Source organism: Triturus cristatus, chromosome 2_1 (assembly GCF_964204655.1).
Source record: "Triturus cristatus chromosome 2_1, aTriCri1.1, whole genome shotgun sequence".
NCBI classification, from domain to species: Eukaryota; Metazoa; Chordata; class Amphibia; order Caudata; family Salamandridae; genus Triturus; species Triturus cristatus.
In genome coordinates, this window is record NC_140581.1 from 223,077,433 (window position 1) to 223,093,463 (window position 16,031).

Sequence of the window (16,031 nt, forward strand, 5' to 3'; positions counted from 1 at the left end):
TGGTAAAGCTTACTAAATAGATTGACAAGATGACACAGAGCCACATTGCATTAGGAAAGACTTCATTGGGTTTGTCTATAAAATCAAATCACAATCCTCAGCGGTATGCTCCCAAAGAGAGTTGACAATGAGAATGCAAAAAGTGCTACGCAAATTATAAGAAGCCAATGTAGGAAGCTGGTTCTGTATATACCATACAAAAGTAAGGTATAGTGTGTAAAGAGTCCAGGGAGTCCCCAGAGGTACAGCAGTGGCTAAATTAGGTAAGTGCTAACAGCTCTCTTTGTAGTAGTGTGAGTGAGCAGTTAGGCTTATTCAGAGGGTGTGTTAAGCATTTATTGTATTCACTCAATCAAGACTGATGGCACACACTCAGACTGAATCTATACCAATTAGGTAATCATAAAAAAGAAGGTATACTTACATTTTATTTTAAGAACCAAGCAAGACTTAGCACAGGTAAGATATACTCTCAAATGCAAGACTTCACAAGGAAATGTAGTTGTGGTTGAATTGGCAATAGATACAAGTTGGTATTGATTCAAAAAGCAGGTTACATTATACAATAATTACTTTTAGACTACTTTTAGATTACTTTGACTACTGGGTGTGGTACCACACCGAGGGTGATACCACACCGAGGGATTACAAGGTAAGATTTTTCTTGGGTTAAGTTGTAATTACTTTTTCCTCCATACAAAACACAGTTCAACAAAAAACATTTTAGGCGCAAAAACACATAACATGGGTTCCTATAGGAGAAAATTGGTTATCTGTTTCACAGTTACGAATTTCAGGAGTGGGAGTTTTGGGCGTTAGGACCAAGGTTCCCCAAGGTCTTGGTAAGCAATCAAGTTGCACCACCAGCCGCACTGGGGCGACTGGGTGCAGAGTGCAGGGGCCCAATGTTAGCCAATGGGGGCCTTCGGTTAGGGGCTGCTTACAAACAGGCCACTCAGGTGTGGGAGCAAATCTCCTGGGGTTAAGGTCAGCACTGCAGGGGCAAACAATCAGCACAGGAGCTGCACCTCTAGCGGCCCTGGGGCGGCCGAGTGTAGGGTGCCAAGAAGACGTCGGGGACCCTGTGATTCTCAATGGTGACCTTTGGTTCGGCAAAGTCGGTTTGGTACAGGCTCGGGCAGGGAAACTTCCTGAAGGCAACCACTGGCTGGAGAGGTAAGGTGGGTTTTTGTGAGATGCCTGGACACAGTCGGTGGTGTATCGGGTGCAGGGGTGTCTTTTGACATTGGGTTTCTTTGCCAGCTTCAGTCGAGGGGACCCTTCAGGTTGAGGGAGGTCAGAGATCACCAGGTCAGGATCGCTGGGGAGACCTTCTCATGGTGTTGGGCCACTCGAACTCGGGCCGTGGGCGTCGGGTGCAGAATCACAAAGTCACACGAATACGGATTCTGGTCTTGGAGTCTTTGTTGAGCAAATCCTGTGCTCACGAGAGAAGGAGTCTGAAAGGTGAGTGCAGGGCAGGTCCTCCTGGCTCTGGGGGGGCACTGGAAACGCTGGTTTCTTTACTGTAGGCAGGCCGAAGTCGGGACAGGCCAGTAGGGCTGGGGCTAAAGCAGTAGGTGTCTTCTTATGCCTGGGTCAGCACAGCTCTTAGGTCCTTCTTTCTTTCTCAAAACTCAGTAGGCAAGGTTCAGGGTTGCCCCTAAACATTAAAATTAGGGGAGTTAAAGGTCAGGACCAATGGGTTCTTTCTTTGGGGTGGGTACACCCCCGTTTATGCCACCCTCCAGTGGGAGGGGGCATGAGCCACTCCCTAATTGGTTGGGTCCCTCATCATCAAGATGGAGGTGACCGAGATATGTGCTTCACCTCGCCTCCCCCACCTGAGGGGTGGGGTTGGCAAAGGTGGACATACCTCTCCTCCTAGCTTGGTTTCCCCGATGAGTCTCTTGCCCAAAGTGGGGGGCAGAACTGGTAGAAGCCAGTTACTGGGGGCAGCAAAAGACAGGGACGGCTTCCAAAGGCAGCAGGCCTATGAAGCTTCCCCTTCGAGGACCCAGTCCATCCTGGTGGAGGAGGCATGACACCCCTGCCCGGGATGGGCTTTGTTTCTGGACCAAGAAAGCAGAGACTCACTACCCAGGGGTCCATCCAGAAACCTGTCTGGTGGTGGCAAATGAGGGGCAGCCATTCAGAAACCACGCCTGGAGTGGTTGTTTTTAGGGGGCATCTCTAAGATGCCCTCTGAGTGCATTTTACATAAAGTCCCACACTGGCATCAGTGTGGGTTTAATGTGCTGAGAAGTTTGCTACCAAACCTTCCAGTTTTAGTAAAGCCATTATAGAGCTATAGGGTTCGCAATGACCAACCCCCAGACCATTTACTCTTTACGGCTTTACTACACTTACATGTCTAAGAATGGACTTAGACACTGCAGTGGTGCCACTGTACCCTCGCCTGAGGGCTAGTGCACCCTGCTAGAGGAGTGTCTTACCTAGGCCTCAGGCAGTGGGTTGCAGACATGGCACTAGGCATGGGTGCCATGTCGACTTTTCACTGCACCACAACAGGCAGCCTGCAATGGCAGTGTCTGGGTGTTTGGGTACAGGGCCTCTAAGAGTGGCACAATCGGTGCTGAGGCCTCAGAGGTCTTCTCTGGTCACAGTGCCCTTGGTACCCAGTTTAGAAAGAACCTGAAGACCTGGCTCTTTATCCAGGACTAACTGCTTAGATCTTCTATGTAGTGACGGCAGAGGTGCAGACCACCAGGACACCCCCTTAAGTAATAGTGCACTGTCACGATGTAGGTGCTCCCCACTCTGTGGAAAAGTATAAAAAGGATACGATACCTATTACGGAGTGGTGGGCCGCCCCAACTGACCAGTCCAGTCTCTTTCCCTTTCAGCCAGCGGACTGGAGCCACAAACCCGCAACTTCATGGGAAACTTGCTCTCGCATTTCGGAAGCCTATCTCTTTAAGGAGCCGGCCAGACACGAAGACCCCGCCCCTGAAGAGGACGTTATCAGCCCCGAACCTATCGCATGGGACCAAAGCTGGATGACGAGAGAAGATAAACCCGGAAGACGCGAGATCCGGGTGTGCAGCAGGGAGACCGGAGAAAAGACAGAGACCACAGGAGACGAGGAGCAGAGGCGTCTCCTGCCAGAAACCGGAGACCGAGGAACGCCTGGAGGCCAACAGACATACACTCCGCCCAGCCACGCTTCAGGAGGAGCGTGGCTAAGCCAGGTACGGAGCAGAGTCTCGGGGTGAGTCGGGAGGTGGTCAAAAGAGAGTCGTAGTATTTCGTGCACCCTTCGCCCCCTCCTGGTTAAACCAGCCTCACGTGCACCGACCTATAGTAATACCTCCTCTGCACTGGTGATCCTTCACTCCCTCCCTGAATAAGTATAAAAAGGGCAAATTGTCCTCACGAGTTGTCCCTTTGTTTCTTTTCCTTTTTTTTGTTTAATTTTTTCTACGGAGCGCGCTGACATCATCCTGAGGGGGCCAGATCAGGCGCACAGAAGAAGTAGACGGGGAGCCATACAGGTAGCTCGCAGGAAGACCAGGATAAGAGACATTATCCTCACTCTCTTCCCTTTCATTTAATTTACCACATTTTTGTTTTGGCTATTCATTGGATAAAGCCTGGCGACTCGCAAAAAGACTGTTGGACAACTAATAAAACCTAAACTCACAAGGATGGTGTACATTCCTCCTTACTCGTCAGTCCCGATACACCCACCCCTACACATGCACTTTACAAATGCCCTTCCATTCATTTCATTCATCCAGAGAAGTTCAAATTTGAAGCTTTGATGTTATGAAGCTATAAGGCAGGCTGGTAATACGAATTAAGCTGTACAGTAAGAAGACAGGGGTTCACAATGGCATTAGGGCTTCATGATAAACTATTAATCAGTAAACATCGATCTACTATAGGTTTGAGAATAAAAAGAATTACCTCATGTGCTAAAACTTGAGCATATTCAATATCCAGTTCATAAAGCGTCTCAATGTGATCACTGGTAAAAGCAATAGGAACTAATAAAATGTTCTTCTTTCCCCTCTCGCAAAGACCTTTAATGGTTTCATCTGTCTGTGGCCCCAACCAGGCCATTGGACCGACCTAAAATTTAGTGAGTGTAAAAAACAAAAGTCTGCAGTTAGAGGCCATTAAAATATCATATCCTCAAAAATATGAGTGCCATGCAACCAACACACAAAAAGCATTTAGCTATACATGTAAAATTTGTATCTAGAATTAAATAATTCAATTATTATGACAACATTTGTTTCAAAGAAATTGAAACCCCAATGTTAGGTAACGTTCGTCAATATGGTTATCTGGTGACTGTTAGGGATTTCACCTGAAAACACAATCTTCTCAAGGTTCACATATTTCATACTCAGACAATATGTTCAGTACTTTACTATAACGTACAATAAATTTCACATATCACGGTTTCACGTCTTTGCTAGAATAGGTAAATGTACAATGTGTCCTTACTCTGTCAATTATATTTTTTTGCAAATTTAAAAAGTTGTGGAATACTCAAGTTTTTCAAAAGTATGTTGGTGCATCAATCTAATTGTTGTTCTTATAGAACAAGAAATAAGTGGGATTTAAAAACAAATCAAACAAACAGAAGCAAAAGCATGCTTTACATATCACAAATAGGAAACGAAAGCCTAGGACTTATGCCTTATAGTGCTAGTGACGAAAAGAATATGTATTTTAGGATGTCGGAATCAAATCAGCATTGCACTAGCTTTGACACTGGTGGGGCTTCCTGCAGCTCTAGGAAAGTAGAATTGATTACCGCAGGGCTCGTATCCCCCAGCATTTAGCATTTTCTGATCCCATGTTTTACCTCCTCTTCGGACTGCGATCTCTGTTGTTCCCCCACCCCTGGTGTGATTCGATTTAAATGGACCCCTAAGACCACTGTAGAAACCACCTTTTGGAAATATACAATGTTCACTTGTTATTTTGTGAGGTTTGTAGACTGTTTCACTCACAGTGGACAACAGACACAGGCTCAGAGTAAACTTATTATATGTGTTGTGGATTCTATGTGAAGATCTTTACAGAGGTGAAGACAGGTCAAGCGAGGTAAAGTGCAGGTGAATCCAGAAGAAGTCATTGTTTACAAGACTGGTGATAATTCTTGATGCCAGACGTCTGATGGGCCCTACAAAGGTTTTGGGTGGTAAAGGTTTATTCCAAAGCAGTACTGAATATAGCTTTCAGCGATCGTGCATTTGATGTTCAGGTCACTTGAATTTTACACAGCAATACACATGTAGCATGCTCATTGCACATTAATCTATTCATACCATCTACATTCATACGAAAACATCTATGTAATAGTACAGGACATACCTTGGATTGCCACACAAGCCTATATGGGTTGGAATTGCCAAGTTTTTCCATAACTCTTTGGACGGTTGCACCCACTTCCTGTGGGTAAGGATCCCCTCGATTCACTACCTGTTGAACAAAATGAAGAAATATTTTAAAAAAATGATATTTTTAACCGAATGATTTGTAAGTACTGCAGTAGGTACTTTAAAAATTATTATCTTATCGCCTATTGGTTGCACTATTAGTATCCTAGGCATCCCATGTTCACTCTGTGCTCTATTCTTCAAGGGATGCCTGACCTGAACATATGCGCCTTAATGAACTATGGAAGTATCCCCACTTCTGCATGTAACCACACAAGTCTGGTTTACATCTTGCTGTTCTATTGAAACTGCTCTGCTGCTCTCCAGAACCACATCTGCACTCTAAAACTGCAACGAAATATATAACCAAGTAAATAAATAATGTTGGGTGCACAAAAAGGAGACTGTGGAAATTTTGAGGTAGGGAAGGTTATATTTTTCTGCACCAATGGTGACATCAGCCACTAGGATAAAAATGTTCATCGCTGTAAATCACACTGTGGTGAAGATCAAACAAACCTGCCTATCAGCGGACTAAGCATATAAATAAACTTTGTTTTCAGATATGTTGACTCATGCCTAATAACCATGGGGCCAGATCACAGCTGTGTATTCAAGAACCACAAACACGTGAAATGTCGAACCGTAATCCCCAAAACCTGAGTCAGCCTTGATAAGGGATAGAGAGGGATAAAAAACAAAAAAAAGAAATCGTCTGCTTGGTGTTTAATCCAAAACATGAATTTCACTAGATCATTAGTTACAGACATTTTTAATTGTGAGTTTGAATTAATGCTTCAAAGAAAATCAGCCACAGGTCATTCTTTTCTGCAACAGTAATTTGGGTAGGAAGTGGGAAAGGGGATGATTACAGAGATTGGCTACTGGGAATGTTAAAAACAGCCAAAAAGTAAAACTTTTATATTTACAAGCATTCTATAGACTTTTCCTACTGTATTTGCATTTGCAACTTCTGTCTGGGAAACGCTTGAAAAAAAGATTCAAATATGAAGCGCATAGAAGGCACGCAGTCTGGATTTCTGTGTTTGGGAGCTGCATTGCAGCAATGAAATTAGGCAGCAGCTGGATTGTGGATTAGCTTTTTTGGGGCTGAAAGTATGCTTTCAGAGTACTTGGGGGATTAGTATGCCTTGGAGTTTGCATTTCAACTGGAGTTTGAATGCAGTGAGAGTGTGCTTTCACTCAGGGACATTTTAGAGCCATCCATGCTGTGCCGCTGTCACTGAATGTTAGTGTTGGAGCGTACTGAAAGCCATATGTGAGGCACTTCATGAGAGAGAATGGGATTGAGCCTAGAACTAAGGAGTTGCATTCCAGGTCGCTTGAGGAGACTTCATTGAGGTGTTCTCAAAGTAGAGATTCTGTAGTAGAAACCTATCCGCCCCACGCTCTCCATTCAGCCATAAGAGGTGCCTCAGGCCCCTGAATTGTGACTCGAATTCAGCAAAGCCAAATCCTCACATCCATGTGGCCCTGGTAAACTATCCTGTAGGCTCACAGGATAAGTGTTGATAAAAGGTATAATCACCAGGAAGCTGACTAATGAGCAAGCAAGAAAGAAAGAATGGAAGTAAGGATTAATGATGTAACCAGTGTGTTCTGTAGAAAGCATGACATCCTTAGCACCCAAGACTAATTTGTTATGATCAAATGGTGTTTCGGTGAAATACTGCCGCGAGGGAAAGTAGCCTTAGAAATACAGGTTATGGTGCACACAGTATAAGGTTCTCATTCAACAGAGGGTTCTTGGTTTGGTTTTCCGAAATACTGATCACAACAAATTACAGAGAGATAAGGGGTCCAAAGTAGCTGTGAATTGATGCTATTATTGAACTGGAGCAGGTCCTCGTGCCAGTTGCCCCCTAGCTGCTGTGTTCTTCTCGCTCCCAGCCGTTTTGTTTCGTTCAGCCCCAAATCACTCTGTTGTTAGTATTCCGTATTGTGTCATTTCTTAGCCATTGTTTCTGCCACGCACTGTTAACTCTGTATTAGCCCACTCCTTGACTGTTCTTTGTTCTGCTTATCCATACGCTCTGTGTAACTCTCTCTAGTTATTTTGTATCACTGTAATGTGCTTCTATTGTTTTCCTGCTGCTCTATTTTGCTGCAGTTGTTTTGCCCTTTCCCTCCCAGCGCCCCTCCCAGGACCTACTTAATGGAGGCAAAAGGGCAGCCGCATAGCGGGCAGGCCAAAGGCAAGCCCCTCTGCGCCTAGACCACGCCTTGCACCAGGAACCATGGATCTCCCACCACCCAGAGCTACACCGCCATCAAGCTCCAAGCCCTGGACCCAGCAACAACAGCTGATGCCGTACCTCACCACATTCTACAGTAGGACCTTTCGCCTGCAGCACTGCTTCTTCAACTGCTGCACCATAACACCTGCATGTACAGCAACCACTGCCACGTCCACCACCACCCCAGAACATCTCCACTGCCGCCTCCTGCGCAATGCACGATCTCTCAGCAAACATGCCACCGAGATCTAGGACACCATCACCTCCCACACCCCCAACATCTTTCTCACCGAGACCTGGCTCAACCTCACATCTGCACCTGACATTGCCTCAGCAACGCCCGACGGCTACAAGACAACACAAAGAGACCGCGCCCACAAACACGGTGGTGGGATTGCCATCATCCACAAGGAAACCATCCACTGGACCACCATGACTGACGTCGCCACCTCGATCATTGAACATCTCAGCTTTCCACTCCACAATGACGGCAAAACTACCATCAGAGGCCCCCTCGCCATCAGACATTCAGGACCTCGCCCCAGCTTCTGCAACGCCATTCCAGATTTCATCGACCCGCTCGCCACTGACTCAAAGCACTACATCTCCCTCAGAGACCTCAATTTCCACTTTGCCGACCTAGACGAAACCAACACCGTCAACCTCCTCAAAAGCATGTACTTGGACTCACTCAAATAGTCACCAACCCCACGCACATCGTAGGACACACACTCGACTCCATCTTCACAGCCAGCGACAGTCAAGTACAGCCACATTACCAAAATCACCTTGACAAATCACACCATCGTCCACTTCACCATCACAGGTCCCTCCAACACCTTCACCAAACCACCCAACACCTCTCACCGAAGCAGGAGCAAAGTACCAGAGAGCCAATGGACCAACACCCTCAACTCCTCCCGTCTGGAAACCTAAAACAACCTAGAACAGGCTGTGAAGAACTTCTCCGCCTGGATCACCAACTGCGCCGACAGAGTCGCCCCCATAAGCTTACATTACCTAGGAGACCCTCCAAACAGGTCAGCTGGTACACGTGGAACTGAGGAAATCAAAATGCAACAGCACGCAACTTGAAAGAAGGTGGCACATCAACAAGGACATCATAAACCAAACCTGCTTCAAAACATCACTCAACCAATACCACCAACCCCTGAAAAAGACGAAACCAAGCACTTTTGCCAATCTCATCGAGGCCAGTTCCAACCACAGTAAAGAACTTTTCAATACCGTTTGAAAGTTCTCCAACCGGTCATCCACCAAAAACATCATAACCTCCTCCCAGGAACACTGCAACACCCTGGAGGACTTCTTTCGTGAATCTCCAAAATCTGCAAAAAGTTTGAACTCCCACCCCACCACCACTGACAGCCTCATCGCAACCACAGATGCAAAATCTGACCACCTGCTTACTACCTGGAACCAACTCACCACGCAAAACACCACAGCCATCTTGAACTCGGTCCACTGAGGCGCACCTACGGACCCCTGTACCCACCACATTTTCAACCTGGGAAGCAAGTCGATCAGTAAAGAACTCACCACCATTTTTACTGCATCGATCGTCATGGCCACTTTCCCAGAGGAATGGAAACACACTGAAGTCAAACCCCTTCTCAAGAAACCGTCCGCCGACCCCAGCCAACTCAAGAACTCCCGTCCTATCTCTCAGCTACCCTTTTCTGCCAAGGTTCTTGATAAAGCCATCAACCACCAAATCACGGAACACCTTGAGAAAGCCAATCTTCTGGACATCTCCCAGTCCAGATTCCGCACTGACCACATCACTGAAACCACCCTCATCGCAGCCACCAACGACATCAGAGCCCTCCTTGACCGAGGAGAAACAGCAGCCCTGAACCTCCTCAACCTCTCAGCAGCATTCTACACATATCCAATCACACCCTGATCAAGAGGCTCTACCACATCGGTGTTCAAGGAGGCGCCCTCAAATGGATTGCCTACTTCCTCAGCGGAAGAACCCAGAGAATCTGCCTTTCTACCTTCACCTCCGAACACAAAAGCATCATCCCTCAAGGCTCTCCCCACCCTGTTCAACACCTACTAGACCCCCTAGCCAACATCGTCAGAGCCCAGGGACTAAATACTTCCTATGCCAATGACACCCAGCTCAATCGCACTATCAGAAGAGCCCTCCACCACAAGGGCCAACTTCCATTGGTGCATGACGAGCATCACGGACTGGGTGAGAGACAACTGTCTGAAACTCAACACAGACAAGACTGAAGCACTGATCTTCGGGAACAACACCTCCCTGTTGAAATACCCCTGGTGGCCTTCTGAACTAGGACCCTCATCCACTCCAACAGACCATGCCTGAAGCCTCTGCATCATCCTGGACAGCAAGATCACAATAAAAAAAAACAGATCAACGCAGTCTCTTCCGCCTGCTTCCTGACTCTCTGCATGCAAGATCTTCAAGTTGCTCCTCGTCCACGCCAGATGAACCATGACCCAAGCCCTAGTCATCAGCCAGCTTGCCAATGGCAACAAACTCAATACAGGAATCACCTTGTACCTCCTGAAGAGACTACAGATCATACAGAACTCGAAGGACAGACTCATTCTCAACCTCCCCAAGCGGACCCATCTCAACCCCCACTGCCGGAAGCTCCACTGGCTCCCCATTCAGAAGAGATGTCATTTCAAGATGCTGATCCACACATCCAAGGCCCTGCACAACCTAGGACCAGCATACATAAAAGACCACCTGAACTTCCACTAGCCCTCCAGATACCTGCGTTCTGCCTCCCCTCACCTGGCTCACACTCCTAGCATACGTCGAAGCTACAGCGGAGGTCGTTTCTTCTGCAACTTGTAGCCAGATTCTGGAACAACGTCCCCCTCCACCTCCGGACCTCACCTTCTCTGCAGAATTCAGGAAAGGACTCAAGATCTGGCTGTTCAACTGAAGCCTCCCCAGCAAGATCCTCAGCGTCTGGATACCCTCATGGGTGATTACCCATGCTGTACAAGTGTTGTTTGAACGACTGATTGATTAATTGATTGATTAGCATCACATACTCTAGGGACATATCCTGTGAGCGTAAAATGACTTAAAACAAGCAGTCAGAAGCTAGATATATAAAAGTAGGGACTAAGAGTCACATATGTGTATTTGTTCATTGGTTATTCTGCGCTAAAATAACCTGAAATCTGATACAGGAAAATGTTAATTTTCCTAGAATTAAATCATGTCCCTCAACAGTTATACCCTTGTGGGTTAACGTTTGCTCAAACCTTCACTTTTCTATCAAATTACAGTACTTCTGTTCAGAAGCAACACTGAATTTTACTGACATTAGTTCTGCTGCTCATTCGTATTTAAATACATTTCCCGGTCACAAATTTGCAAGGGCTCAGGTTGATTCAGCCTCGGCTAAATACAGACAATTTGGCATCCTCTCAAAGATTACAAATGTTTCTATAGGTCAAAATGTGAATGAAGAAGGAAAGAAAGGAGTATAGATAAAACATTGTTAAAATAATTTGAGACAAAGGACAGTTTCAAAACCACTAGAACTAACCATTAACTTGAAAAAACTAGACCGTCTAATGAAACTGAAATCTACAAACATAAAAGATTTTTTATACATAAACTCGATCTTAAATATTTTCTGGTTTTGTGACCTCTGAATTACTCTTATGTATGCTATAAAGTGCCTCAAAAAACACTAATGTACTACAATGCACAGATTGAGTTGGCTCCTTGTCTATTTGGGTTGAGACACGCATCGCTACTGTGAAACCACAATTAATCCAAATTATTTCTTTGTTACTCTACACTAGAATTTACTGTGTGTATTTTAACTATTTAATTGACCACCATTATCAGTAACTTGTGAATAACTTTTCAGAGACTTATCAACATGATGCAACCCTTCATTTTTTATTTTCGGAAAAATGTAAAATCACGTTAACACCGCTCAGGCATGGCAGACCAGTATTTTGAACCCTGCAAGTATATGCCATGCAATAATCATCAGTTTTCATGAATACGGGTCAAGTTTTCTCAAAGTCTCCACATGAAGGATTCATTGTTTTCTTCCATTTTACAGCGTGTGCATTCACACCAACCCATTTAAAAACACATAAAAGGTTAAAACATTTCAGTCAAGATACTGTGAAATAAATTTCTTAACTTTCCAGTGAACACACCCCCACTCACCCAAGCGTGCTCATACCATTCAGTAGGCAAGCAAACTCATATCTAGGCATGGACTATCTTTCCTTAATCATGGCAAACTTTTCTCAGGGTTGTCAGAAATAGGTCAGTTTTACTTTTAAAAGCGGAGTCATAACTTACAGACATAGGCAAGGAATGAGCAGAAAAAAGAATGACAACATCGCCCCTCTTCTCGGCAGGGAACATCAGCAATTCCTTCTGGATATGGTCCGCAAAACACTAAAAGTAAAAAAAAAAAAAAGCACATTTATTAAAAGAGTAATAAAGGTTTTCCAAACAAAACCAAATAGAGGAAGGCTATAGTCCAGACATTTAGATATTTGGTGCTTTATTTAGTTGGATATTTTATAGATTGCCACGTGTCTCCTTCCATTACTCTCAAGATAAAGTGAAAAAGTAGATATTAGAGTCCGATTGATGAACGAAGACCTTTCCAATGTTTTTCAAGCAAAAGCTCTTGGCTGCAAAGATTCAGTTGCAGGCAGGTTAGACAAATTCTGTTTTCTGAACCATATCTAGTTTGGTTCGTAACTCAGATTTGGGTGTAGAGCATTCCTTAGCCAAGGACGATCATTCTCAATGATCTGCCTTAGTATTTGAGCCATGTTAAGGATAACTGGGAGATGAGGTGAGAAGCTGGTGATCAAAGGTTCCTGGTTAGTGAGCTTTGGGGTGTTAGCAGGTGCGTTGCATCTTGGGCTTTTACCCAAGCAGGCTTTGGGGACACTGGCAGTGAAGCCAGTGAAGCTACATTTGGATTTGTATATTTCTTTACTATACAATTTATATGTAATTTAGTGCAATATCAAGCAAGGTTCCTAAACGCAGCTAGAAAAATACAAGCAATAGGAAAGCCAATAGGTCTTGCCTATGGGACCTACTGGCTTAGGCAACACCTTTCGTCGAAGTTGTACAGCACTTGTAAAAACAAAAAAACAAAAGATACTATTACGCAGCCGCTGTTGGCAGTCACATCATTTTCTATGTGTGTGCATACATTAGGATTTATGCATGCGCACGCATTAGAACGGATGTACCTGCTTCCATTATGATGGATGCGCATCCATCAAAATGCACTGACAGAATGCCAAGGTGCCATTTTCTTATTTTTTTATTGACCAATTTAAGATGGTGGACACAAAATAGAAATTTAAAGTGAGCAAAAGCACTTTTGTTGTAGCGGAGCACTCAGCAGGGCCCTCTAAAATAAAAACTATACTTTTTTGGTTGCTTTTTTCCTCACAAGGGGTGAGGGAGTAACAGAGGAGGGGGGTGCAATGCACAGAGGGAGTAAAGGAGGAGGGGAAGCAATGGAGAGAGGGTGGGCCTGGGGGAGCAGGTGTTTGGTAGTGGAGAAAGCTAGGAGACGTATGCAGTCTTGAAGAAAAAGAAAAAAGTACTTCCAATAAAGGTGAGCAGGGGAAGGATACAAGACAGACAATCAGAAGGATTGTGAGAGGATATGCTCCAGAGGAGGGGCACACAAGAACAGGAAGGCAGAGGAAAGGAAGCCACTGACTAAGAAGAAAATGAAAGTGAAAATAAACGCACCAGCGGAAGCAGCGGACAGGCTCTTAGCCCAATCTAAGCTCTTGGTATAGCCCACAAAAGATCTTTCCCATCTAGACAGCTGTCGCTGTCCGATAGCCGAGACCTAAAAAGGAGGAGCTATGAGCATAAACAGCATCTAAAACAGAGACTAACATCTGGCAGTACCATAACCAAGCCCCCAGGGATTAAATCACTTAATACATGTAAACAAGATTAAAGAATTCATCCTGATCAGCTGCAGACAAATTATATATATTTTTGACTGTATTGCTGTAGATAACATTGAATGAACATTTTTTTCAATAGTCTAATCGTGAAATTGGGTTTGGGGAGGCTATGGGGTGCTGCTGTCTAAAGGTGAGATGGTAAACCATCTAGGTGTCCAGCTCACCTCACTAGCTCATTCGGCTCCACATTGCATAGCTACCCAAAATTAGTCAGTCTCTCAAAAATAATGTCTTATAATATAGCACAGCGATCCTATATGTCTCCTAATAAAGGGCACGCTGAGCACACCTCTAGAATCCTCCCTGTGCTATCAAGTTTACATTATTTAATAAGCCTCTTAGAACTAGGAAGCCTGTTAACTCCAATACCTTACAAAAAATAAAAAACATAGATTAGCTTGAAGTCTAAAAATTGTGACAACATGGTGGCCAGCACTGGTGATGACCGAGCTCCAAAGCACAGCAGTTATCATTTTAAGTAAATACTATGATTAATGCTCACAGAAGAAGTCAACTGAATCATCAGTCGTTAGCATCTCAAACTGATAATGAAGAAACCTTTTCCTGTAAATACAAAAACTCAGACAGGTATCTGTTCTCAATAAATAATTAATCCTCTAAAAAGAACAGGCCTAGAAGGAATAAAAAGAAGGCTACATTCACCACCCAAAATAGTCCTGATTGTGTATTTGCCTGCGAAAACCCAGGCCAGGAGGGTAGAATTATTCCCTTTGTAGACCTAATTTTCTTATGACAAAAGGTTGAGGAACACCAGGAAAACAATGATCAATGTTTGTATTCGTCAGGCAGTACTTAATTGTGAGGAAGATCTACAAAGGTCTGGCATACTTAACTCTGTACACCCAGTTATAGACCTTCTAGGACAAAATAGAGGGACTGGTAGTAAGGTCAATCATTGACACACTTAATTTAAGTGATGAAGACTAAGCTTGATGTTAGATAAATCAGACTACAAAAGTAGCAGCCTTAATTGATAACTCATAACAGGGCAAACTTATCACTACTACCACAATGACCACTGTAATCACTAACACAACCACAATTATTGCCACCATTACAACAACCATCATTTACCACCACCACCATTTTTAAAACCATACTTGTCACCTTCAGTACTGCTACCACAATTAACACTACACTTTCACAACCTCCACTATCACCAACATCACCACCACCAAGAACACCAGCACTGCTACCACCATCCTCACCAATATCACCATCATGACTACAAACACTACTGCCTCACTCTTCAGCAAAACCACTTCGACTACTACCACCAATACCAAACCCTGTACTACTACAACCATCACAGTCACTACCAGCAATACTACTACCAAAGCATTCTTACATGTTTGGGTGTATCTAAGAGCATTGTGTGTTTCATAATGTTATGTACTGGTGTGAATGTAAGTGAAATGGGGACATTGGCTTATGTGAGATATATAGTGTGTTTTTTATCAGTAATTCTAAAATGCCGTTTTGCCAATGCTTGCTTAAAGATTGTTCCCCATCCAGCCATGCGGTTGCAGAGCAATGCAGCCATGAGACCCGAGGAAGGTCTATACTGAAAAACATGCAATGATGTACTTGTATCCAACTGGAAAACACACTGAGACTTGTTACTTGTTCAAGTCCTGATTGACCCCTGTGCTGGCAAGTCAATGACTGAATGAGCACTGTGTAAGGAGTGTAATTAGACCTGTTATGGCGCACAACCTGCCACTAGTATGGCATTGCAGTGCAGTGTGCATATTCTGTACACATGGATAAAGACTGCTGAGAAGAACTACTGTTGAAAAAACGATTTAACAATGCTTACATGGGGTCACTTTGGCTCATATGGCCAGGACACCATAAGGATATGAGCTAATTCCATTCAGTGTCGAATAAGCGTATTATTAGACACTTCAAATGATACAAACATCTAAAGATCACGCATGAGGCATGTTCTCCTGCATGTTATTTAGTTAGAAGGGTTCAGGGATGGGCCACAGCAATAATCGAGACACTACAGAGACAAGGGGATGCGGTGTGCTTCAGAATGCACAATAAAAAGCATTAGTATGTCCCTGCAGGCTCTAGAATCTTCAAAATTAGTTTTGTCCACTTTAAAGCCTCACAGATAAGGCTAATTGACAAAACAGATTCAACATTTCGCTAAGTTCTGTGAACAGAAGCCTGCCCTCTTCCCATCCCAATATAGAACTTGACCTTGCGTTCACAGCCACCTTTCTTTTCCCTCGTTTGGTGTCTAACTTATGACGCACTATGGAGAGAAGGGAAATTCTCTCAGGGAGGGAGACTTGTTGGTGGTTGTGTGAAATGAGTTGGT

General features: G+C 44.3%; 1 protein-coding gene across 1 annotated transcript in view; it reads right to left on the bottom strand.

Annotated features, from left to right (window-relative positions):
* FECH (ferrochelatase) overlaps window positions 1–16,031 on the bottom strand; it is a 258,404-nt gene that overhangs the window by 37,039 nt on the left and 205,334 nt on the right. The window contains exons 7-9 of the mRNA XM_085630172.1: window positions 12,021–12,119; window positions 5,353–5,460; window positions 3,931–4,095 (exon numbers count right to left, since the gene is read on the bottom strand). Of these exons, the coding sequence (XP_085486298.1) occupies window positions 3,931–4,095; window positions 5,353–5,460; window positions 12,021–12,119 (372 nt within the window). The remainder of the gene's footprint in view (window positions 1–3,930; window positions 4,096–5,352; window positions 5,461–12,020; window positions 12,120–16,031) is intronic.